This window comes from Cydia pomonella, chromosome 13 (genome assembly GCF_033807575.1).
Source record: "Cydia pomonella isolate Wapato2018A chromosome 13, ilCydPomo1, whole genome shotgun sequence".
Classification (NCBI taxonomy): Eukaryota; Metazoa; Arthropoda; class Insecta; order Lepidoptera; family Tortricidae; genus Cydia; species Cydia pomonella.
In genome coordinates, this window is record NC_084715.1 from 12,885,229 (window position 1) to 12,912,080 (window position 26,852).

The 26,852-nt window shown below is 41.9% G+C and overlaps 2 protein-coding genes across 2 annotated transcripts in view; one reads left to right on the top strand and one right to left on the bottom strand.

The window, feature by feature from the left end:
• LOC133524250 (clustered mitochondria protein homolog) overlaps positions 1–17,712 on the top strand; it is a 42,787-nt gene extending 25,075 nt beyond the window's left edge. The window contains exons 14-25 of the mRNA XM_061860154.1: positions 357–462; positions 770–1,158; positions 1,663–1,865; positions 2,454–2,660; positions 7,281–7,514; positions 7,924–8,006; positions 8,236–8,365; positions 8,502–8,774; positions 9,459–9,584; positions 11,309–11,524; positions 13,968–14,182; positions 14,435–17,712. Of these exons, the coding sequence (XP_061716138.1) occupies positions 357–462; positions 770–1,158; positions 1,663–1,865; positions 2,454–2,660; positions 7,281–7,514; positions 7,924–8,006; positions 8,236–8,365; positions 8,502–8,774; positions 9,459–9,584; positions 11,309–11,524; positions 13,968–14,182; positions 14,435–14,585 (2,333 nt within the window). The 3' untranslated portion in view covers positions 14,586–17,712. The remainder of the gene's footprint in view (positions 1–356; positions 463–769; positions 1,159–1,662; positions 1,866–2,453; positions 2,661–7,280; positions 7,515–7,923; positions 8,007–8,235; positions 8,366–8,501; positions 8,775–9,458; positions 9,585–11,308; positions 11,525–13,967; positions 14,183–14,434) is intronic.
• A 3,270-nt stretch (positions 17,713–20,982) lies between these two features.
• Positions 20,983–26,845, bottom strand: LOC133524248 (ubiquitin carboxyl-terminal hydrolase calypso-like). Its single transcript, XM_061860153.1, has 8 exons — positions 26,369–26,845; positions 26,139–26,286; positions 25,220–25,403; positions 24,404–24,552; positions 23,665–23,856; positions 23,327–23,397; positions 22,679–22,888; positions 20,983–21,813 (listed from the first exon to the last, which is right to left on the bottom strand). Exons 1-8 carry the CDS (start codon positions 26,741–26,743, stop codon positions 21,595–21,597), a joined length of 1,548 nt encoding a protein of 515 aa, XP_061716137.1. The 5' UTR covers positions 26,744–26,845; the 3' UTR covers positions 20,983–21,594.
• Between the last annotated feature and the right edge of the window lie 7 nt (positions 26,846–26,852).

A 26,852-nucleotide genomic window follows, 5' to 3' on the forward strand; every position in this document is an offset into this window, starting at 1 on the left:
ATTACAATAACAAATGCTCATGCAACGAGGATACAAGTTTAAAATTGTCTCAAAATGTAGGGTACATACCTTTGCAATTTGATAACTTTGAATTGTCGAATGTTTGTCAAAGGCAAAAGTGTTTTTTTTGTAAAACAGTGACGCTTATGTGTTCGAATTAACGCGTCGTTTTGTTACGTAGAGATGATTTTTTTTGTTCGAATTACGAAGTGCTTCAAAATGTATTGATATTTTTCGAAATATTAAGACACGTTCTTGGGAACCCGTGATAACTTCCAATTATAAAGAGGTTCTAATTATCGATGGTTTGAATTAACTAGAGTCGACTGTATCTAAATGCGACGTTTCCTTTCCAGTTGAAGACGACGAGTTGAGAGAAGACATCAAAGCAATGGGCTTCCCTATTATCCACAAGCACAAATTGTGTTGCCTTAGGCAGGAATTAGTTGATAGTTTCGTTGAGTAAGTACGGTTTTCGTTTAGACTTGTAACAGTACTACATAATTACAACTGATACATACATAGTTAGTTATTTTGAAACGATCGATGATACTTTTTTTAGTAAAATAACATCAATCATACGAACGCAGAATTTAAAGAAAAAGGTAAAAACAGTCTTCTGCTACTTCAATCACTATTTTTTGACAGATATTTAATTTCCTCTTTAACCATCTAATAAAAAAATCGAATAATATTATAATGGTAATAAACTTATATCTCACTGTGTACATTTTAGTGACATTACTGAAGTGATTTTCATTGTCACCAGGGCCCGTTACTTCATGTTCATCCGCTACGCAGCGTTCCACCTGCAGCAGCTCAGCGCCAAGCGTCAGCGCGACTCCGGCGACGCCAAACCAATCGAAGCCGGCAAAGAGCCCGAGGACAAAGAGCCGCCCAAGGAAACCAAAGAGCCGGAGACTAAACGCGACAAGAAGAGCCAGGAGAAAGAAGCCAAAGACAAGAAAAAGGATAAAAAAGAAAAGGAAAGTGCCAAAAAAGAAGAGGTTAAGGTTGAGAAAGATGCTGATAAAGCCAAGGAGGATGATTTATTGTTGAATGAGAATTATTCTGATATCGACACTGATGTCGCTAAGAAGATTGTAGAAAGCATTACTGATTCTATATGCGGCGATAAGGACAAGGAAGAAAGTGACAGTAAGTACATTTTTTCGTCGTATTTGCTGTAGTTTCGAGTTTATTTTAGTGTGTAGTAGAAAAAATACGTTTACTATTTTGCATTCTCGTAGAAATCATTGAACTCCCTGTTTTAATTATTTATAGCATAGGGGATGAAAACTTTTCTAATAGTTATTTACTTCATATATTCATCTCTCGTACGCACCTTTGCGATTATCCCATTTTATACACGCGTCTGACCAATGTGCGCTATGACGGGCCTTGCGCTAAAAACATCTGTGACTGGGGCTAATCGCGAAAATCGAAGTTCGTCAATAACCGGGTCCGCTTGCTCAGTGTGGACCCGGCTAATTGCGGGCATTTTTCTCTGTCACTCTAATTACGTCTTAATGAGGGTAAAAGAGAAGGATTCCCACAATTTGCGATTTCGGTTTTCGCGGTAGGTTTCCCTGTGCGTCAGGCGAGGTATAGTTTCACCCTTTTAATCGTCCGATTTTTATTGTTTTTTTTTTTGTCATTTAGCAGGCGGGCGCTCCCGCGCAGTAGTGGCAGCAGCGGCTCGCGCCGTATCCTCCCTGAAGGAGTCCGAGTTCGACGTGCGCTTCAACCCCGACGTGTACTCGGCCGGCATCCGCCACGCCGCGCCGCCCGGCTCGCTGGCGCGCCAGCGCCACCTCGTCAAGGAGGCCGCCGCCTTCCTGCTCACTACACAGATACCCGCCTTTGTGAGTAGATACAACTGTATCCTCCCTGAAGGAGTCCGAGTTCGACGTGCGCTTCAACCCCGACGTGTACTCGGCCGGCATCCGCCACGCCGCGCCGCCCGGCTCGCTGGCGCGCCAGCGCCACCTCGTCAAGGAGGCCGCCGCCTTCCTGCTCACTACACAGATACCCGCCTTTGTGAGTAGATACAACTGTATCCTCCCTGAAGGAGTCCGAGTTCGACGTGCGCTTCAACCCCGACGTGTACTCGGCCGGCATCCGCCACGCCGCGCCGCCCGGCTCGCTGGCGCGCCAGCGCCACCTCGTCAAGGAGGCCGCCGCCTTCCTGCTCACTACACAGATACCCGCCTTTGTGAGTAGATACAACTGTATCCTCCCTGAAGGAGTCCGAGTTCGACGTCCGCTTCTTTTGGACCATAACACATACAAGGCCTATCGATGCCGTCTCTCACTGAAAATGTCAGGTTTATCAGTAATATTTCGCAGGTTTATATTTAAAAAAATATACTGAATTTTTGGCAAGTCGCATAGATCTCGCAATACTTGAGCGGCTAAAAATAAAATAGCTTATTGATCGGTGTATTGTACAGGTTCGCGAATGCCTGGAGCAGCAGGCGGCGCCCATGGACGGCGCGGGGCTGGCGGAGGCGCTGCACGCGCGCGGCATCAACGTGCGCTACCTGGGCCGCGTGGCCGCCGCGCTCAAGCCCGTCGCCGCGCTGCAGTACCTGCACGCCATCGCCGTCGGCGAGCTCGTGCTGCGCGCCGCCAAGCATCTCTACACTGCCTACCTGCAGGTAACAACACGCCGTATGCTTCGTTCTGGGCTCAACTGGTAGGGTCGCCATGTGTGAACGGCGAAAGACGCGCTGACTGTGGTTTTACAAATTGCCGGAGAAGCATTATGATATTTTTATTTCCATTTGAGAATGCCAGTGCCGGATTATAGTATTTTATGCAACAGTTGTATAAGAAGGGTCAAAAAAGGCGAGTGGCGTGAGTTACAATGTGAGCCGGAGCCGAAGGCGTAGGCGAACGTAAAGGAATACGCCACGAGAATTTTTTGACCTACTTATACAACGTTGCATACAATATTTTTCCTACGAGTCAACAAAAATAAATCTTAATTTAGGTAAACAAATTACAGCAAAAGTATATAGCCAAGACGCGCGAGCATACCTTGTTACGCGCCCGGCCCGCCCCGGGGCGCGGCCGGCCGGTCGGCGACACCTCCTCGTAACTCATGAGGCCCTGGTACTTGCTACTTGCTAAATTAATTTTTTGGACAGTTTTAAGCTATTGCATAGCTTCTATCGCGGGCCTTGAGCGCGGGGACCGAATCCAGAAATTCCGTAACGAAAAAACCTCACGCTCCCCACTTCGTCTAACGTCGTTTCAGTTCGGCAGTCTTCGACACGGCGTTGTGTGCGTGCTATTAGACGTATTGTACGACTCTACGAAACTCGCACGAATCGAGACGAGCTGCTCCGAAATCGGACAAATACATAAGCAGCTGTTTATAGTAATCTGTATGTATCATTGATGTACGTAATAGGGGTAGATGAGGTACCAGGCGCTCGATCGTGAGCCACAAAATATAGGTTCCGGGACCTATATTGAATTAGTCGTACGGGTGACGCTGAAGTGTCAACATTGTCATCAAATTCGATAAAATATTGCCAAAGAATGCCGTGTTGCGCCTTTTTCCAGTGCTTCAATAGCTCCAAGCACAAAAACAAAGCTCACGGTATCACTTTTCATTCGTAAGTACTATTATAACATTTGAAAACATATTTTTTCTAAATAAAATTAAAAATTTCCTTGTTATTGAGTGAGCGCGACAGCTAAATAATGCATTACCCATGTGAGAAACACGTTTATCCGAGTGTCAAGTAGGCATGCCCGCTTCATGCAGTGCATGCATGCCCGAGTCAGCAATTTTTTTTATAAATAATGCAACTTTTTAAATCATGTGCTCCTATTCCTTGAAACTATAGAATGTAACCGGTTTTTATTTTAATATAAGGTCACTGTGGGCAAGTCCGTCAACATATTATAACTTTTGAATTAGAAAGCGTTTGCCGCTTTGGCGTCGAGTTTATAAGTCAGTTTTTCGTGCTAGTTCCCTCACTCTAAAACAGATGGCGCTGTGACAACGAACTTCAGAGCAATCCGCGTAAACAAGTCATTACGTGTATGGAACTCGAAGTGATAGTGCGACAGTCTCTGCAAATAAAATTGTTAAAAATAGTTTGTGCCAAGATTTTGCACCAGAAATTGACTACGTAAGTAATATAAGACCCGGCAATCTTTATTATGTGTTTAAATTATCAGATATTGGCTTAGTTTTGTAATTATACGTTCCATCATTCATCACATTAAAATTTTGCTAAGTTGGAAAGTCCGTCTACTATGCACCAGGCAAGTCCGTCATATGCCGGACTTTCCTTGAATCAGAGGTTACCAACTGTTAAATGGCTTCAATATTATTTATTACGATTTTATAAGGTTACTACAGATATGCATCTTTACAACATTGCGCATGATGTTTGTGTTTTGTGTTTATTAACAATTTTAATCTCGAAACTACTAAAAAAATATGTTCTTCATCCTCAGCACTATGTAACCGAAAATACAAATAAGAAAATACCTATTAAGTAAATAAATAAATAAATATTAGCCGCAAACTAAGCATAGCTTAGCTTTTACTATTGGTGCTAGGCGACGACATATACAAACTTATATAGATAAATACATAAAAAACAAACATGACTGGAGGAACAAATATCTGTGTAGATTATACAAGCAAATGCCCCTACCGGGATTCGAACATTTCGAACCCATGATCATCGCCTTCATATACGATGAAGAATTTCATAAATAATAGTATAGCTGATATCGTTACTAGACGGACTTACCTTAAACTACACGGGAAGTCCGTCTACTCGCCGAATTTTTAAAAACACTATTGTTTTTGCTTAATTTATGATTAAAATGATCTGTCACTATAGCTTAACTATTATTTATGAAATTCTTCATCGTATGTGATTACAAGCGGTCACGTAAGTGAATAATTAACGGAGCTAGAATACTCCAATGTAAAAAATAAATAAAGTATGCCGGTCTTGCCCACAGTCACCTTACGAATAACCGGTTGTTAACCAAAAATCCAGTTTTTCTGATAGTATTGTTAAAACAATATCTTGCATTAACTTGAAACCCAAATATCGGGAATAGTCCATCAAAAATCACTAAATAGTACTTGTACAACAATAGGAAAACTATGGACAACATTTTTAACGAGATTCGGATTTACAATTTTAATATGCGAGTTATAGTGTAGTTTTAAGATGTATTTATGTATGTTGAAAACTGTGTAAAAAATATTTAGAACAGATATTAGATCAATCAAATTTAACCTTTTATCATAAACAAAAGAAATAAATAATAATCATCTCTATTTGTCAAGTAAAATGTATGATGACTGGTCTGGCCTAGTGGGCAGTGACCCTGCCTATAAAGCCGATGGTCCCGTCCCGGGTTCAAAGTTCTAATGATGGAATCCATGAAGAATCGAGGGAACACTTAAAATCTTATAGGTACACATATAGTGATTTTTGTATTGTTTGTCTACAAATTAAGCATTTTCATCCAAAAACTGGCAATTAGTGTAGTGGAACTGCTGATGATAAACAGAACGAAACTCCCTAACTACGTATTTACCGTTTGAGTATTTGTATTAATTTGTCCTCTTTGTAGAGCAACTAAGGTGATGAAAATGAAAACGATGAAAATCAGAACGAATACTTTAAATTGAACATTCTAATGTAAGGGCACGCTGCCGTCTCAAATCGAGAAAAGTGGGACATTGCTAATTTCGCCTTCGATAGGGAATGATTTAAAAAAATATAACTTCAAAATCAGTATTAACGTTAAAAAAATGAAAACTATAATGTTTAGAGAAAAAACTTTCACTTATTTCTATTTTAAAACGAGCCGCAGCTGTGGAAATGCCTAGCGATTGAATTGTGAAAATTAAAAATGATGCTCGGTTTCGTTTTTGATGAAATTTTTTTTTCTCCATACATTATAATTTTCCTTTTTATACCGCCCTCTCCGCATATTTTTTTTAATTGTATAGATAAACTATCGGTTTTACATATAAAATACATACAGTTTTACATATTTTATTTAATGTGTTAGCGAAAAAAAATTGTTTTCCATAAAATAAATAAAGTGCCTATTTATTTTAATTTCGTATATATTTTATAAATATTTGTTTCCTGACGCTACCTAATAAAGACCGCCGCGCCGTTGAAGGCGCTTATTCCCATGACTTACAACTTGTCCAATATAAGTGAATCCGTATACGTATCGTAACTATGAATAAACAAGGTTCACACTTTTATATTGGTTATCTTGAGTCGTGCGCTCGGTGAACGATTGGAATATATAAATACCAGGAGTAACTACGAATTACCAGTGATTACATTATCTCTTGTCAAGCGTACTTGTCTTTTCCGAAAAACCATCAGAAGTGAAACCTCGAGATCCCTATCAACTGAGATCATATCGTTATACTGGTTTACTGGTGGTTGGTTATGGTGGTATTAATATCAAAGAAAAAGAAATACTGCATAAATAAAATAAATAAATAATTATAATTGCATAAGTTGATACAAAATGCTATGCAATAGCTTTACCGCGGCAGTCCCCGAGTGCCACACGTCTTTTTTTTCTCAATTTTGGCCACCGTAGCCTACGGAGACTAACAAGCAACGCTAAGCGGTCTTCGTAGTCTATGGGTGTTGCTATATTACGGGTGTCACATGCGTGTTTCTGACTTATGAAGTAATTATTTTTACTATGCAACCAAATAAATATTTGGCAGCAATGCACTTAGTTTAAAACTGTATTCGTTTTGGTTTTGTTAGGTTGGTAGCCATTAATCGCAGTAACGTTATAGCTTATAAAAGCACAAGAGCTTTTATGAGGAATAGACAATATAGACTTTTCTTGAAATCTTTTATGTATGTTCTTATCAAAGAGCATATAATCACTACGTGGTTCTTATATACGTGTTATTGAATGCATAAATGACAGATAACAGTAGAGGAGTAGGAAAAGACATTTTTTATCTTTTGATTGTCATAAATGTCAACTAGTTCGTTCGGTTACAGTCTAATATCAACCTTCGTGCATTTCGATAAGGTTTACGTTGGCGCTTTGTATATAAGAGGCGACGCGTGCAAATGGTTAATGACCTAAATATTTCTTAATATAAAATATTTAAGGACACATTTATGTATACTGAACTGTATTTAGTGTCCTAAACCGGGGAGGTAAATTAGAATGGGTCTACCAAACCTCCGAGTTACGGTTAATCGTGCGCAAGGTAACGTTGATCAACATTGCAGGGTTGCGAGCCGATGTGCATCGGGTCCGGCGTGGCGCACTTCCTGAACTGCCTGCTGGGCGCGTGCGCGGCGCCGGCCGTGTCGGGCGCCGCCACGCTGGCGCCGGCGCGCGGGCGCCAGCGTGGCGGCCGCCGCCCGCGCCGCGCCGCGCCCGCCGCGCCCGCCGCCCCGCTGCCCGAGTGGCAGAGCCTCACGCCCAAGGCGCTGTTCGCGCAGATCAAGCAGGAGCTCAAGGTGACCATTTTACTATTATGTTGCGAGTCCCGTGCACTTGAGAAATTATTCCCTAACCCCCTTATTCATAAACGTGTACTAAAGTTACGATGCCGCTAATCATCGTTTTTCCCTTTCCATCATGCTAATACGTCGGAAAGGGACAAACGATGATTAGCGGCATCGTAACTTTAGTACACGTTTATGAATAAGGGGGTAAGGGGATATTGTCCGACGCGTTCCGTCGGGGCCCGTCTCTAGGAACGACGATAAGATACGTGGAAAAGGGTCGCCGAATAAGGCGATAAAATCGACGGGGGTTGTCGGTACCGCTTGATAATAAGTCAAGCGAGGAGTGTTTTTCAAACATATTTCTTTAAGCCTAGTATAAGTTCTAATAGAGTAACAAAACCTTTTTATCTGTTTCCAGGCGTATTGGGGTTATGAATTGGCTGCCGATAACATGGATAATGTTATTGAAAAACACGGCCTACAAAAAATATCACTTCTCAGGTTGGTAACACACAAATTAGATATTATTCTAGCGTTTCAACATAAATTTCAGCCGCTGTCAAATTCTTCTTTCCAATTCGTACTGCTTTAAAATTAATAGCGCTTTAGTATTAGTTTATTTGTACCACGAGCATGACTCATGTCCATAAAACCGACATGTCACATATTATCCGTCAGTGGGACAGAGAACCTGCTATCTGACACTGACATTTTGGCATATTTTTTACAGGTCTTTCGCATTGAAAGTCGGACTTCAAATTATGTTGCGGGAATATGACTTCGACAGCAAGAACAAAGCCACATTCTCCAGCGCGGACATTATGAATATCTTCCCCGTAGTCAAACATATCAATCCTAGGGTAATTATCATTTTACTAACTTTTAAAAAGCTACCCAATGATTGAAATATCTGAATTGTGTTTTTTTACTTTTAATCCCTCGAGACCGGCAGATGACGCACACGTGAATTTAAATTATAAATCTTTTCTTTTCCAGGCATCAGACGCCTACAATTTCTACACAACGGGCCAAAACAAAATCCAAGCGGGCTCCGTTTCCGAGGGCCACGAACTGATCGCGGAAGCCCTCAACCTGCTCAACAACGTATATGGAGCCATGCACGGCGAGATCGCGCAGTGCTTGCGGATGGTCGCCCGACTGTGCTACGTGACGGGCGAACATAGGGACGCGATGGCGTACCAGCAGAAGGCCGTGCTCATGTCCGAGAGGGTCAACGGCATCGACCATCCTTACACTATTACTGAATATGTGAGTATACTGGTCAAAATTGAGTTCACAGAATGTAAGGCAAGATGATGATGATATGACACTGCTTACAAATACGACAAAAATTTCGTTCCACAAATATAAATGACTAATATTGAAGAGAGTTTGATTGTTGAATCACTATCAGGCCAATTTGGTACTCTGGTAGAGGTTCCTGTCTACTATCATACAATCAGGAATATTATTACAATATGGATACTTCATAAGAAATGCGTTCTAAACGCCTGTGATTTTGATCCTGAGTTCCTGACCCTGCATAAGAAAGGCGTTCTAAACGCCTGTGATATTGATCCAGAGTTCCTGACCCTGCATAAGAAAGGCGTTCTAAACGCCTGTGATATTGATCCTGAGTTCCTGACCCTGCATAAGAAAGGCGTTCTAAAGGCCTGTGATATTGATCCTGAGTTCCTGACCCTGCATAAGAAAGGCGTTCTAAACGCCTGTGATATTGATCCTGAGTTCCCGACCCTGCATCCCTTTGCAGATATAAGCGAATCACGTACATCCAAATATGAATCAGTATCTATATACTGTTATAGATTTTATGTACGTGATTTTTTGAATTTAGGTAGCTACACAAGTCGAAATTGCTATCATCTTTTTCTACTTTCAAAAAGTCAATTTTAGATAGTGTTTCTTGACATTGTTAACTTTGTGTCGTTACAGTCTCACCTGGCGCTGTACTGCTTCGCCAACGGGCAAGTGAGCACGGCGCTCAAGCTGCTGTACCGCGCGCGCTACCTGGCGCTGCTCGTCTGCGGCGAGAACCACCCGGAGATGGCGCTGCTCGATGTAAGTCGTAGGCCTGCAGCGGCAGGGTCGCCATGTGATGTGTCGAGACTGTTTAGGTTTGACCTTGCCCCATGGTGAAGCGTACACAATGAAGTATCGCGTTAGACACGTTTTTTACGGACGATACAGTCTTATCTGCTTGCACCTACTTCAGTCCTATCGTGACATCTATTGAATAAAGATTCCACAAAAGTGTTAATACACTGATAAAAAACCGCCTAGGAGGCACTTCACTGCAGCTACCCTAGGCGGAAGTCTTTCCCCGCGGTGCGACTTAGGTTTCCAAAGGGGTTATTAGACAATAGCTTTAGCCCGCGGCTTCCCCCGCGTAAAGCAAAAAAAAGGTTCTCAGTTTGACCCGTATGTTTGTATGAACACATGTAGGTATGTATGTTTGTCTTCGATTATTAGATTTAGAATCATGTTCTGAAAAATGTATGAAGTATTCCACAACTTTATACTTGTTAAAGTTCTTCCTTATGAACAACATTTTTAGCCATGTTTGAAAGTGGTAGCAATAGAACCAAACTTTGAGGTGAACTTACACGGGAGCACGCCACATAGAACTGACCGTGGGAGAAACAGTACTGTCGAAGTATCTATTAGGATAACGCGGGTCTCGTTCAAAAGCTAAAAAAGAACCCATATAGATCACGTGTGGCTGTCTGTCAATCCATCTGTTACAACCGATTTGCTTCGACACTACTGGGCCGATTGAATTGCAATTTGGCAAAAATACAACAATTCATGTCCACGATATTAAATTTTAAAATCATTCAATGCCATTTTCGAAGCGCTGGTGGCCTAGCGGTAAGAGCGTGCGATTTTCGTAATCAGCGACTCGATAAACCATAGAAATAATACCCATGTTGATTTTTAGACTTTGTTTTAGGGGTTGAATTTTCAAAACTTGAAACACGTGTTTACTCATTTATCGTTAGGAATGCTCTTGTAAAGTTTCGAATAAAATAGTCTAACTAATCTTGTATCCCCATACAAACTTTGGACCCCCATTTCACCCCCTTAGGGGATGAATTTTGAAAAATCCTTTCTTAGTTTCTAGACCTTCTAAAGAACCTACGTGCCAAATTTGGAATCTCTAGAACTAGCGGTTTAGGCTGTGCGTTGATATGTCAGTCAGTCAGTTTCTTCTTTTATATATTTATAATATTAAAATATTATAACGTTAGATTTTAAAATCGTTGTTATTTTCGTAATGAGCGACCCGATAAACCATATAAATAATACCCATGTTGATTTTTAGACTTTGTTAATCATTTATCGTTAGGAATACTCTTGTAAAGTTTCGAATAAAATAGTCTAACTAATCTTGTTTCCCCATACAAAGATTGGACCCCCATTTCACCCCCCTTAGGGGATGAATTTTGAAAAATCCTTTCTTAGTTTCTAGACCTCCTAAAGAACCTACGTGCCAAATTTGGAATCTCTAGAACTAGCGGTTTAGGCTGTGCGTTGATATGTCAGTCAGTCAGTTTCTTCTTTTATATATTTAGATATTCTCTCGCTGGATACTTTCTGATATCTTGCTGATGAAAGGGACAGAAATACGACATATATCTGATATGTCTTTTGTTGTCCAGCGTAACGTGTCCTGAAAAACAATAGGTGTAATGAACGCCTAAATGTGGCAGTTCGCAGTCATCTAGTTTTAGGTACCGGCGGTCATTATAACTATGTTGTTAAACGTTTCGTTATCGGTTCAGAGCAACATCGCGCTAATACTGCACGCCGTCGGCGAATACGAGCTGTCTCTGCGCTTCGTGGAGCGTGCGCTGAGCGTGACGAGCGCGGTGCACGGCGCACGCTCGCTCAAGGCGGCCGTGGCGCGCCATCTGCTCGCGCGCACGCTGTCCTGCCTCGGCGACTTCCGCGCCGCGCTCACGCACGAGAAGGAGACCTACTCCATATACAAGCAGCTGGTGAGTACTGCTCGCTCAAGGCGGCCGTGGCGCGCCATCTGCTCGCGCGCACGCTGTCCTGCCTCGGCGACTTCCGCGCCGCGCTCACGCACGAGAAGGAGACCTACTCCATATACAAGCAGCTGGTGAGTATTGCTCGCTCAAGGCGGCCGTGGCGCGCCATCTGCTCGCGCGCACGCTGTCCTGCCTCGGCGACTTCCGCGCCGCGCTCACGCACGAGAAGGAGACCTACTCCATATACAAGCAGCTGGTGAGTACTGCTCGCTCAAGGCGGCCGTGGCGCGCCATCTGCTCGCGCGCACGCTGTCCTGCCTCGGCGACTTCCGCGCCGCGCTCACGCACGAGAAGGAGACCTACTCCATATACAAGCAGCTGGTGAGTATTGCTCGCTCAAGGCGGCCGTGGCGCGCCATCTGCTCGCGCGCACGCTGTCCTGCCTCGGCGACTTCCGCGCCGCGCTCACGCACGAGAAGGAGACCTACTCCATATACAAGCAGCTGGTGAGTACTGCTCGCTCAAGGCGGCCGTGGCGCGCCATCTGCTCGCGCGCACGCTGTCCTGCCTCGGCGACTTCCGCGCCGCGCTCACGCACGAGAAGGAGACCTACTCCATATACAAGCAGCTGGTGAGTACTGCTCGCTCAAGGCGGCCGTGGCGCGCCATCTGCTCGCGCGCACGCTGTCCTGCCTCGGCGACTTCCGCGCCGCGCTCACGCACGAGAAGGAGACCTACTCCATATACAAGCAGCTGGTGAGTATTGCTCGCTCAAGGCGGCCGTGGCGCGCCATCTGCTCGCGCGCACGCTGTCCTGCCTCGGCGACTTCCGCGCCGCGCTCACGCACGAGAAGGAGACCTACTCCATATACAAGCAGCTGGTGAGTACTGCTCGCTCAAGGCGGCCGTGGCGCGCCATCTGCTCGCGCGCACGCTGTCCTGCTTCGGCGACTTCCGCGCCGCGCTCACGCACGAGAAGGAGACCTACTCCATATACAAGCAGCTGGTGAGTACTGCTCGCTCAAGGCGGCCGTGGCGCGCCATCTGCTCGCGCGCACGCTGTCCTGCCTCGGCGACTTCCGCGCCGCGCTCACGCACGAGAAGGAGACCTACTCCATATACAAGCAGCTGGTGAGTACTGCTCGCTCAAGGCGGCCGTGGCGCGCCATCTGCTCGCGCGCACGCTTTCCTGCCTCGGCGACTTCCGCGCCGCGCTCACGCACGAGAAGGAGACCTACTCCATATACAAGCAGCTGGTGAGTACTGCTCGCTCAAGGCGGCCGTGGCGCACCATCTGCTCGCGCGCACGCTGTCCTGCCTCGGCGACTTCCGCGCCGCGCTCACGCACGAGAAGGAGACCTACTCCATATACAAGCAGCTGGTGAGTACTGCTCGCTCAAGGCGGCCGTGGCGCGCCATCTGCTCGCGCGCACGCTGTCCTGCCTCGGCGACTTCCGCGCCGCGCTCACGCACGAGAAGGAGACCTACTCCATATACAAGCAGCTGGTGAGTACTGCTCGCTCAAAGCGGCCGTGGCGCGCCATCTGCTCGCGCGCACGCTGTCCTGCCTCGGCGTCTTCCGCGCCGCGCTCACGCACGAGAAGGAGACCTACTCCATATACAAGCAGCTGGTGAGTACTGCTCGCTCAAGGCGGCCGTGGCGCGCCATCTGCTCGCGCGCACGCTGTCCTGCCTCGGCGACTTCCGCGCCGCGCTCACGCACGAGAAGGAGACCTACTCCATATACAAGCAGCTGGTGAGTACTGCTCGCTCAAGGCGGCCGTGGCGCGCCATCTGCTCGCGCGCACGCTGTCCTGCCTCGGCGACTTCCGCGCCGCGCTCACGCACGAGAAGGAGACCTACTCCATATACAAGCAGCTGGTGAGTACTGCTCGCTCAAGGCGGCCGTGGCGCACCATCTGCTCGCGCGCACGCTGTCCTGCCTCGGCGACTTCCGCGCCGCGCTCACGCACGAGAAGGAGACCTACTCCATATACAAGCAGCTGGCGAGTACTGCTCGCTCAAGGCGGCCGTGGCGCGCCATCTGCTCGCGCGCACGCTGTCCTGCCTCGGCGACTTCCGCGCCGCGCTCACGCAAGAGAAGGAGACCTACTCCATATACAAGCAGCTGGTGAGTACCGGTCATAGGGATGTTAAGTACTTGTATAAATAGATGCAGATCTATCTTACGCTTCGATCTCAGACTTATTAGAAGAAAATGTCGCAGGATCACGTATTTTCTCCTCTTGTGTCTAGTAGCGTAGGTGAATATTTACTTAATATTATTTATTCAGCTAAATAGGCGAAGCAAATATCATTTCCAAATTCAGCCAAATTCTTGTGTAGCCAAGCACTTAAAGCTTCAACATTGCCGTTTCTTACTATTGACTAGTGTTGAGTCTGCATTACCCCAGTTGTCTGTAACACGATGCCGGTTTTGTGATCGCAGCTGGGCGAGAAGCACGAGAAGACGCGCGAGTCGTCGGAGTGCCTGCGGCACCTGACGACGCAGGCCGTGGTGCTGCAGAAGCGGCTCGCCGAGGCCTACGCGCGCGCGCCGCACGCGCCGCCGCAGCACCCGCCGCTGCACATCCAGCCGCCCGGCATGGCCTCCGTCATCGACATGCTCAACCTCATCAACGGCATTCTCTTCGTGCAGATCAGGTAGGTACACACGACACGACCCGACACGGAAAACATTTGATAAACTCACTCGAGTACGGTGTTTATTCTAGTAAAACTTTTCCCTCTTTTGATGTCGGTTAAAAACATAACCTGCCCCCCGAGTTCTAAACACGTCGTGACACCCCGGTCACCAAAAGGACAGTAGTTTTGATGGTACATGACACAAACGTATCCACATACTTTATGATCGTTATCACTTTTTAAATTACTAATAATTATTAACATTTTCAGCCCTCAAGATATTGAGCAGTTCAAAGCAGAAATAGAAAAAAGACAACTAAAAGACTTACCGATCCCGGGCCTAGCTGAATTGAGCACCGGCAAAGAGAAAGTCGAGAAGACGGAGCTAAACGCGGGCGGAGACGCGTCCACAGAGAGTTGAAACCGCCGGCCGTAATCCACTCCCACTTTACATCCAGGGCCGGATTAACCATAGAGGCAATGAAGGCAGGCTTAGTTATGGGCTGACTAGATTCTACAGACAACGAGTTTACTGGACTGTTACCGTTAAAACGGGTTACAATTTACTACACAAAAGCGATAGCGCCGTGAGCGTATCTAGTTCGGGGGTCAAAGTGACATCCATCGAAATATTCTTTGAATCAATTTTATTCGTGTTCATTGATAACTCGTTAACTGTGGCCCTATTCTAATAAAATGAAGGAAAATGCCTGCAAGCACTACCGATAGGCCCATGCACACATCATGCGTACTCCAGCTCAGCTCTTGCTCCCTTCGTAGCGCATCGCTTACGGCACAACGCAAGCGATGTACTACGTAGAAAGAAGAAAACTTGCTACATACGCAACTGATGTGGCCAGGCCTTAAAAGCCTATTTGGCTCAATCCGGCCCTGTGAACATTTATTATACATTGTTACTTTATAATTATTGATTGATGATATTGTTCCTTATTATCGAAGAATGTATGCCGTAGTAGTTAGCGTGATAAGGTTTGATGTAGATTTTTTTATTAGTCAAATTTTGATGGTAATTATTTCGATCAAATAATTATGCGTTATTTTAAGTCTCGCAGTGTGCAATAGGTTTATGTGCATGTGCGTAAGTTGCGGATTTCGCTCAAATCACGCCTGAACACAATGATTTCGTAGGACCTAAAATCGGTTTTCAGTTTTCTATATTCTTATACAATAAAGTTTTGTTGAATTGTGTACACTATGAAGATAAATAATATACCTAATTAATGATCTAATGACATGTGCTTCTAGTCAGGGTGATTTTAGTAAAAAAGCTCAAAATAAAATAAACGAAAATAAAGAAAATACTGGATCTTCGAGATATTTGAGATTATCACACGAACTAATGGGATTGTCACTCACTATAAACATATGTCCCGGAAATACAATGTTTCTTATGAAATGCATTTTTTGTAAAAAAATATTAAAGAAGAGCAATCCTGATCAAAAATAATTTAATCTGTTATGTCTCGAAGGTTTATGCTTATTCTAAAATGCTTCTAATAATCAGTAAAATAATCGGAAGTTTTTTTTCGCCAATGATTTTATATGAAACTAACCTGGAGGTATATATTTAGATGAGAAAGCTATTTATATTAGTTATTTATGTATTTATTTATGGAAAACTATTATCTGTTTCTCGATTAAATATCTCCTTGGCAGCCGTGTAAACACAGTAATTAGTGATTTACGATACAAGCGTGGAAAGTATGAAATTCGCAACGAGTGGCGATAAATTATAACACGACCGAAGGGAGTGTTTTAAATTGACACTGTAAATACCTTTACAGTACATATGGAGCTACTTTCCCATGCTAGTGTGGGAATGAGCACTTTTCGTGCCTGTCTCGAAAGTTTAAAGGCCCATTTACAGTACACATGGAGCTACTTTCCCACGCTAGTGTGGGAATGAGCACTTTTCGTGCCTATCTCGATAGTTTAAAGGCCCATATGTTCTGTAAAACGTACGATACACGTGCGAATAGGTAATTCGCAACTCGTGTCGATTTCAAATTCTCCCTTCGGTCGTGTTTTAATTTATCGCCACTCGTTGCAAGTTTCATACTTTCCGGACTTGTATCGTAAATAATGTCACCTTTGATTGTATTTTTAATATTTGATTAATACGCTAAGCAGATGCATGCACGAATTAATTTGAAAAGGACCGATACCGATTTTGAGGTCCTGCAGTCATTGTGTATAGATGTAGGTTTAATTTTATGCTTCCGTTTCAAATTCACAATTTTATCGTAATCCGATGTAGTGCAATGGAAATGTAGTGATAATAGCAATAAGTTTCGGTTGTGAGCCCGGACCGCGCCGCCACGGTGTCCGGTGTCTGGTGCTACCGGCGAGTCCGATAAACAAATGATTTTATAAATTGTTATGTCGAGTATTATTTCTTTACTTAATTAGTACGGGAGTATATTGTTGACATGCCCATAGTCGTAGAAATTTTGTTATATTGTCATTGAAATGTAACAGGATTTGAATATTTCTGTAGGTTTTTAATTACGTACAAAATTGATATTAATCAGAGTTCTAGATTGGATTTTGTGTTCTGTAGTTGGTTGCCCGTTTGCGACAATCCGTGACGTTGGTCAACCGCAGGGGCGATAGGGTTCTCTTTCGACCAAAGTAATGACTATGGCGAGTGACGGAGGGTAAACGCGACGTGCGATGGATGGGAACGACGTAAATTAAACTCCGAATTATCTACTGATATAATATTTAAACACTGCCTTTGATTGTTAGCTTACTTTCAGATTTTAGTGTGATTAGTGCCATATATGTAGTGAGAATAAATCTCATCTTAATGTTTTTGTTAGTCTGTGATATACATGAATTGTGTTATCAACGAGCCACTTGCCTTGCTGATGTTTTACAGTACCTATCGATCTTCTTTAGCTATTTCAACTGGTCACGGCTCAAACTATTGCTGTGTAAATAATACCAATTTCCGGGTCTGACAATAATCTTCCGATGCATTGTGATATCATCTTGTGTCTGTTAAACTATGCGTGACTTGAATCAAACAGAATCAATATTATTACTTTTATTTTTTATTCTTGTATTTTTTATCTGGATTTTTTTCAAAACTTTTTCAGTGTAAAACAATGAAACTGTCAACTGAAAAGATATATACAAATCCGAATGAGAAGACCACACTGTATTTTCTTGATCATTTTTATAACGTAACTAGATAATTTTAAACGTCGTCTCAATATTTTAGTGCATCACAATTAATGTAATAAATAAACAAGCTTATGCTTATCGAGTTTTAAGAGCCGAAAATAGACTTATCAAGAAGTAAGCACCAATGCAAGTGTAACTTAACTATCATACCATGTATCCTAAATGATAAGCTCCTCCCATAACTAACAATTGAATGTTACTTAACTTTTAAGGAAGTTGTTAGATGAAGTATGTGCCTAAGCAATCAATAATAGTTGTTGTTGTTACATTTCTTTAACAATATGACGACCATGTAAATACGGCGCTGTTCGTAGTATACTAATAAAAATCGTTTTTAACGTGTTTGTTTCATTTATTCTTTACAATCAAGGTCTTTAGAGCCACATCAAAAGCAATATAAACTTGCAATAAAATATCTAAATATTAATGGCTAAATAAATGAAAGCCATGATTATCCTTATATTATACAACTTCAGAGAAAAAGAGGTGAGCGTCAGGATGGCGGGTGGACCTCAAGTGTACCTTTAACAAAAGCTGTATCTCTCCCAAAAGTCTGCCTTGGTAAACCTTATTTTTTAAATATCTCGCTTAAGGGCGAGGTACACGGCTTTCTATTGGAGGTACACTGGAGCACAAAGTAAATATCGGCGGCGCGCGCCGGAGCAGAGTCCGCTCAGTACAGTCAGCGTGGTGTACCGAACTATTTGGCTACTTTGACTGCTACGAAGTATTTGACGCTGACTGTACAAAGTGCCATTTTCGCCGCACGCACACAGACGTGACATTTACGCACACAGACGTTACATTTACAGGCGTTCTCGGGCAAAGCTTAGTCGGGCTGTGGCTGTGCGGGTGTTGCTCACTTAACGTCCCCGCAGCTACGTAGGTACCTACTGTCATGTACGTCAAAATGCAGGCTCTAAGCAGGCTGACGCAACTAGGAACAAAATAAGTTTTGTATGGAACTTGTTTCGCAAATCTTTGCCAACGAAGAAAAATAAAACGTCAGTGCTATTTATTCTGTCAAGTTTACATCAAGTCAACTGTCAGCCTAATTGTTTTGTTTGTTATGAAGGCTTCAATGTTTTGTTCGGGTATTTCGTGCAATTTCTTTATTATTTAGTGAAAATATCGAAAATAGTGAACCGTGATCAGAGTAAAGAACGAGTTTGTTACAATGCCACCGAGAAAACGGTTTACTAAGTGTGAAATATGTGGCAAGCGAGCCACTCGAGAAAATCACGAAAAAAGGGATTTTATGACGAAATTTCCCTTGGATAAAGACCGGTACGTATTGCTTTAGATACTTTTGACCTTATTTTGGTGCAGCAGGCTTTAAACACATCGAAAATTTGATATTTTATATTATTTTTAGTTGTGAACTAGGGATGTACTAAAACTATCGATAATTGTATGTTTATTTGTATATCAGTGTAAGTAATTAAATAAAATATGTGAAATTTCCTGAGAACTTGCATGCAATATGACACAAAATTAATTCGTCGAAGATTTTCAGTGGAAAATTATCTATCATCTATGCATTAATGGTCATTATTTAACATATATGATTTGATTTATAGATGCATATTAGCGCTAAATAATCAGTTGATCATCTCATTAGCAAACACTTGGAATATAAACTGTACATAACCAAGGCTGTATGTTTTCAGATGCAGGCAGTGGGTTAAATTTGTTGGGAACGAAGACCTGATACATCTTCCCATAGAAAAGTTACATTTATTGAAACATGTATCTGCAGATCATTTTAAAAATAGTGCTTTTAATAAAAAAAAATTAAGAAAAAAATAGTGAAGGATTTTATAATTACAATCTGAGTGTAACAAGGTATTCTAAAATAGAATCGTAGCGTAGTGAGGGATTCAAGTGTTATGGGTGGTATTCCACCTATGCAATTTCTTTGTCCAATGTGTATTGCGTCTCACATTTTGATTAATGACAGACTGAGACGCAATGACATTGGACCAAGAAATTGGATAGGTGGAATACCACCCTAAGGTGGAAATATTTTTGCTACCACGTGATAAATTTACATACTGCTTTTCACATCACCTGTGAGGAATTTATTATGGTACAAATAAATAAATAAATTTAATCAATGGTAATTAAATAATTTAAGCTAAGAAGTATGAAAAAGAGGAAAAAAGTGATCCCTCCTAGTAGGGAAAAAAGTGCTACTTTGATCCTTCCTAGTGGTGAATAACAACAAGGTGTTCTAAAAAAAAATCGAGTCCACATTAAGCCCGACCACGTATTAGTCCACTCATAGAACTATCCACTATATAACATACAACTTAAATGTGGACTCGATCCTAACTTGATTTCGAGTACAAAATTTGTAGACAAAAGTCTATATTTCAACCCTCCCCATTTTATCGATATCGATAAGAAACGCAAGCGTGTAGCGTACTACACTATTTAAATTTCTTATGTTGGTACTATGGTTCTTTGACAGTTCTTTGTCGTACATTTTGGTAATGATTTGCGAAACAAAGGGATTCCACTCGCTAGTATGGAAGTCCCGTCTCTTAAAACGTAGTGATTATATGCTCTTTGTCTCTAAGGAATGTAAACATGACAAGATGTATGTATGTCTGTAAACTTATATTACCTACTCCTTTTTAAAATTCGAAATTAATACAGAAGCAACCCTAGTGAGTCGGGCAAGTTTAGGTATGTATTTTCATGAACGGCGGGAACGGACCTGTTTATTTTTTATTTTGTGACTGGAGGCACAGCATAATCACAGAAATTTTGCGTGAAATAAACCAAGATTTAATAGGTCCACCCGCCATCCTGACGTCAGAATGGCCGTTGGACCTTTTTGTTCAATATCTCGTTTTAGGGAGAGGTACACAGAAGGTAGATTATTTTTTTAAATATTTCGGTGACGTCCACTTGACGCTCACGAAAAAGAGAAGACTTGCGAAGGAAGAAAATGGCGAAGAGCAGGAACAGGAAAAGTAACACAATTACCGAAATTAAGATGGAAAACCTATTTGTATAAATATTACAAGAAACGAAGGTACCTCGGAGTGGTATACCACTTTGTTTAACCTCTTTTCTAGACAAAGTTCGTCTTATAAATCACATTGAGTCAATAGAATTTCAAGGTGTATTCTCATCTGTCCCCGCGGAGGTCAAACTTCTTAGAAGGACCAGCCGTTTGCATCAATGGCTTTGACGCCGGTTTTACTAAGGAAATTGACCAAACTTACCCCCTTATCCATCGCACCTAGTAAACCTCAGTTCAATATTGTCTCTTTCTAACTAACAAAAATATAATATAGGGAAAAACGATTATCAAGGTCATTTTAGTTTAATTTGAATAACGCCATAAAACAAAAAAAATAGGCGGCACCAAAAACCTTCTGAATTACAACTAGTACAGTCACGTCTGAAAATATGGATATGGAGAAAGAACAAAAATTATGTATACATGACCTTATTGCCCATATAGTAGTGTATATATATTATTGGCACTTTGTCCGTACCGATATTATGCCGATATTTTCAGACGTGACTGTACATACTAACTATATACTAGTAACAAAGAGAATTTGAAATAGAGTTGGATTGTCAAAGAAAACTTTGTAGCCACAGTAAATTTACTGCCATCTTTCGACACACGATTAAAACTTATAAAACGCCATTTTCTCAAACATGTAAGGAAATGCTGAAATATAATAGTACATTGTGCAACGAGGGGGGTAAGTGAAATTTTGAATACGAGGGTGGTAATTGAAGACCCGAGTTTGCAATATTTTTACCCCCGGAGTTACAATGTTTTTCATCACACTTATGAAGAAAAAACTAAATTAAAAGTGAAATAATTCTTAAATATGGTGACATATCAAACATTCTTGATAGGGTAGGCATCGGAAGCACAGACCTAGGTATTCGGCATTCAGCCAAGATTAAAAATTTTGTAAAAATAATTTCAACGGCTGTTAAATTAATCAAATTAAATAAATTTAAACATTTTGTATCGGTCATATGAATTTCATATTTGCCCGCTCCGTCCCCGCCGGGCGTGCGATGGCCGTGCGTTGTCGTCGCTGGAACAAAAAATAGGCACTTTGCGTTTTCGATTTACTAACAAAATGCGACCATTTCCGAGCATGTTTGAGAGAAATTATGGGCCAAATACAAAACAGGCGGTATCAAAAACCTTCCCAAGTAGTGGTGAGAACTGCGGAGTGTCACTTCCTGGAGCGCGCGCTGGCGCGCACCTGCGGGCGGGGCCGCGGGCGCGGGCGCGGGCGGGGGCGCGGCCGCGCGCGGCGGCGGCGCACGCGCGGCGCGCGCCCGCGCTCCAGCTGCGCCGCCACCAGCTCCGCCAGCGACCCGCGCTCCGCCAGCATCGACAGGAACGTGCAGATGAACTCGTCGTAGTTGTGCGTGCGCCGGCAGTCGTCCACCTGCGCGACGGGACACTTAACTTACTATTTGTAAATCTTATTGCGAAGACGTAAGGTCCTCCGATGGCTATATAAACGTTGCTGATAGTACGATTCGCATCAAAGGCGTTGAGTCTGCGAGTCTAGGTCAAAGGAATTTAAACCGTACGTTGTAGTTACGTTCTTTATTTACGTAACGGTTCTACACGGAGCGGTGCACCTACGGCCCGGCGAAGCCATTTAAATATAGAATATAACCACTGTACAGAAGATTCAAATTCCATCGACTTCAGTAAAATACACACAGATCCTGAATGTTCATCCTATACAAACATAAGACCGCGAAATATATACAAATACTGAGTTCCTAATAATATTTAATAAAAAAGTCAAATTTCTCAGAATCTGAGGAAGCGCATAACAATTTATAGTTCATATCCTGTGTCGTTTGACGACCTGTCTGGCATAGTGGGTAGTGAGGTAGTGACCCTGCCTATGAAGCCGATGGTCCCGGGTTCAAATCCTGGTAAGGGCATTTATTCGTGTGATGAACATGGATATTTGTTCCTGAGTCATGGATGTTTTCTATACATTTAAGAATTTATAAATATGTATATATTATATATATATCGTTGTCTAAGTACCCGCAACACAAGCCTTATTGAGCTTACCGTGGGACTTAGTCAATTTGTGTAATAAAGTCCTATAATATAAAAAAATCCTCCTCACAGATTGATCACATCTAACCTTTAATGATATGACAATACGAGTCAAGACACGCGTCTTCGTGAATGACACGATCTATAAGGACGATATTTATTTAATTATACACTCTTTTACGTATACGTGTCAAGTTTTACACTTTCAGACGAAAAAAAAGTTATACCTTATACATATCCCTCTTATCATTCTCATCATTCAGCGCCTGCTGGCACAGCTGTATCTCAGCCACGATGCAGCTCATCATAGCGTTCAGCTCCGCGTGTGTGAACAGCACCTTCCGCGGCTTGAACGGCTCCTCGGGCGCCACCTCCCTGTACGCTAGAATGGGTGTGTCGTTGCTCTTCACTATGGCTGTGATGGATGTAGGGTAAATCTGGAATAGATTTTTTAGTATGCAGGAACAAAAATTTTATTGATGCCATAAGATGCGTAAAGTCTAAGAGAAATTCGTGTTCCAAATTTGACAGGTGATGTAGATGGCGCTGTACTGCTCCGTACAATATAGGGAGCGTGCATGAACTGTAGGAGGCAGCACAGGAGCCGTCAGATTTTTGGCGCGAGGCGTAAATTTGATGTTTATTGTTCTGATGTAGCCCACAAGATGGCAGAACCGACTATGCACAAGAAACAAAAAGAAACGTGACGCGTAAATGTACATATGCATTGTTCCGATTCAGGCCACAAGTTGGCAGACCCTCCAACGCGCACGGTCCCTATATGAGGAGGGGAGTTTTTCTCTGACTTCACATCTGTTCCACTATGAATAACTCTGCTTATACTAACTTATGTATTTTGTTATAAAAATACTCACATCTCCAAGTATTTGACTGTCCCGATTTAAGGTGAAGAACTTCACCACTTCACCCTGCTCAACAGGGTCCGCTGAAACGTAATTTCATTGTTATAATTTGTAATATAATTTAAGCTTTTATAAGGCAAAGGAATATTTTACTGATTTTGAACTTTATTTCAAAGTAAGATAGGGTTTAATTTTGCATAATATCTGATACTCTTATACCCGTTAAAAGGTTTAACTAAATAACATATCCAAACATGGTACAAAATACGTCATTCTCAGGATAAACATTGGACTTGCAGAAGTGGTAACAAGGATGTTTAAACAAGACAGTTAAATTTAATGTTACAAACCTAAAATAAAACTAGTATCCTGGTTCTGCCTATCTGTGGGACCAATCTCTATGTACACTGGTTGTGTGTAGTCTATGTCATATAGCTGAGACTGCGCCTGCTCTAGAGCCAATAGGATAGTCCTCTCACTAAACTCAATCTCATTATCTTGCAATGAATTTTCATTTGATTCTGGGTTAATTTGTGGTTGCTCTGAAAATACACAAAACATACATTTGAAATATGAATCTTGTTACTTATTCATAATTTTAGCTTAAACTACTTCAAAACTAAGGCAATTATAAAAGAAAAATTTACAATTGAATTTGAATTCAACACAGTATAAGAATAGACTTGGCCGCTACTGTGCAGGCACACTTGAGTACAAGTGTTAAAACCATATTATTATTTTGGCATAAAAAAAAATTATAGGTAGGTAACAGATATATTTTAATTATTTAAACTTCTGCGCAGGTTTTAATTACGTGCCGCGGATTATAAATAAATAAAATGAAACTCTGTTTCAATTCAAGATGGTTCAAATTTCACTGAAGTAAATAAACTGTAGGTGGGACTGTGGGCCTTTCGTTCCAGCACCAACTAGTGAAAGAACAATTTGAACATTATAATTTTTTCTTTATTTTCCAAATTCAAATTTGTGCTGTCCATTTGGATAATCATTACATATTTGTGTACATTCAGCTGCAGAGATATTACCCCCCTATTGTACATAATTAACATGTTTGTTTAAGTTTATTACCACTGTCCCTGTTTTTCACAAGTAGATGCCTTAAATGTTTTCCTATTTTAGAGATGGCGTCCTTTACTCTTTTCTGGTTGACTTCAAGTGCATTCAGTTTCTGTGTTATGGCAATTCTTCGATCTGGCACTACAGCCATCAAATTGAATCTGAAATAATTTGTAGATTGATTACAAAATTAGCTTATGAAAGAGCACACGATATGCCACTAACAATCGGCACAATTTAATTTCTAATAATTAGGTCAGCCCTTGGACACACTGGAGGCTGACCTAATTATTAGAAATGACGACGACATCAGGCCTGTTGCTGGTGCCACATGGAGCAGGGTTGCCAGAGACAGGAACGAATGGAGAAGGCTGGAGGAGGCCTATGCCGACTGGCAAGCGGGCACCCAATACATTTAACAACACATCAACGAATAAACAAATAAACAGCATTTGGGTGTCATGACAAAAGGCTATAATATAATATAATATATAATATAATTAGGTCAGCCAGTGTTGGTGTGCTTCGTCTGAGGCAGCATGGTCACGGAAAACACGCGCACCGCCTCGGCTGAGGTATGTCTTACACTGGCCGGTTTGTGTGTGAGGAAATTGCCTCGCATGTATGCTTGCTGTGTGTGGACCCGCCTAATATCTTGCAGCTTTGCTTTACAAAGTACTCTCAAATTGTTCTGTTCTAGAAATAAAATGAAGATGAGTTGGTGAAGAAATATCAGTTTTATTGGTAGCTCTCCAACACAAAAACAAAAGCACTTCAAAACTCAAATTTCTTATCTCATAATCAAGTTAAAATATTAATATTTATTACCTGATATCATGGACCTGTTCTCCAGCATCTCTGCCCAACCTCTCAGCCATGACTCTTCGGAACTTATCTGTCCAGTCCTCGTCTGTGGCCCAAGGCCCATGGTCTGTGGGAAATGGCTTCAGGCCATCCAACTCAAACAGATGTCCATTGATAGGTACAAAGCTAACAAAGTGATATGCTTCACCTAGGGACATATTTTCAAACTTGGTAATACAGTAATGAAAGTAAAGGAAATATACATAATAAATTGTTTTATGAGAAATGTGTTAGATGACATTGTTACAATGGAAAATATTAACCTGTCCTCCCTCTAGGTAGATACCCAGGCCGGCCATATGTTTGTTGCCCTTGTCTCCTGCTCCCCACCCTCACAGATCACCCCAGATTTGCTACAACGGTTTTTTTTGCACCCAAGCAAATGTATAGTTGAAAAGCAGCATTACTTTGATTTTAATAAACCTGCTTTTAGACTGAGGTTTAAACTTTCTGGGTAGACGACAGGTAAAAATACAGGTAAGGTAGGTAGGTAGGTAGGAATTCAGGAAATGCAATGTGTGACAATATATTTTACACAGTAATATCTCTTCCTTACCTACTCGTACCTACCTTCAATAACCATACTGTCAGGTGACAATAGCCTTCAGAACTTTCAGAGCCTTACAGAACCAAAATAAGGTTGATTTTTGTTTCATTCTTTTTTTGTAATTAATGAGTTTTGATGGACACCTGATAATATATTACAAAAAAATTACCTTATAGGTATGGAATATTTTTGTTTTTAATCATACATGAATTGGAACCATAAGCAGGCATGTGGGCCTTAATAGGTTATAGATACATACTTGGAATCACACCAGGTATGATAATAATTGGAATATTATTGGATTAGTTTTCAAATAAATATAAAAAAAGAGCTGACCTGTGAAGCGTCCTGTAGGGACCACAGCATTTTTGTCTGTCTTCTTGCGAGCTTGTGGAATAGCATGCGAATTGTGTGCACATGCTAACTCTGGAGTGTTTCCAATCGCCCACCCTTTGTTCTCGGGATTCATGCCTACTGTGTGGTGCTATTGTGGTGAAAAGCAATATAAAGAGTAGGTTAATACTTGTTGTACCTTAAACACTATTAAAACATTACATCATACATACCTTTAACCTACTCAAAGTCTCTCCTAAATGTAGATTGGGGCAGTTGAGTAATATAGATAGTAAAGCGTGTGTGGCACAACTATTGGGCACCATTTGCTGAGCGAAAAATATGTTGTTAATAGTCTCCTCGTCGCGTACAAAGCTTTCTATTTGTTCTACGAATTTGCGACGCGACCGTCTCTCTTCTATCCATCGGAATAAGAAAATAAAGCCATACACTGGACTCTCTAATGGTTTATGCAGATCGTATATTTCTTCGACTTGCACGCCTTTGACGCCGAAATCTTCTAGCAATAAAGTGAACAATCCGGGGTCGCTTTCGAGCTCTAGCCATCCTTCCGTGAGACTATTCAATTCTACAGGCATGCTTTTCATGTATTATAATTCCTATTAAGTCTTACTTGTATATTATTATAAGAATTTCTTTGTTTACAAGATAAATAAATAGAAACGCTGCTTTGCAGATTAGTTGTGACAGTAATGA

Coding starts and splice junctions, on each gene's coding strand:
- LOC133524248 (XM_061860153.1), bottom strand. CDS start 26,743: ATGAAAAGCATGCCTGTAGAATTGAATAGTCTCACGGAAGGATGGCTA. Junction 24,553..25,219: donor GAACAGGTCCATGATATCAG/GTAATAAATATT, acceptor AAATTATTTCAG/ATTCAATTTGATGGCTGTAG. Junction 22,889..23,326: donor ACAGTCAAATACTTGGAGAT/GTGAGTATTTTT, acceptor AATCTATTCCAG/ATTTACCCTACATCCATCAC.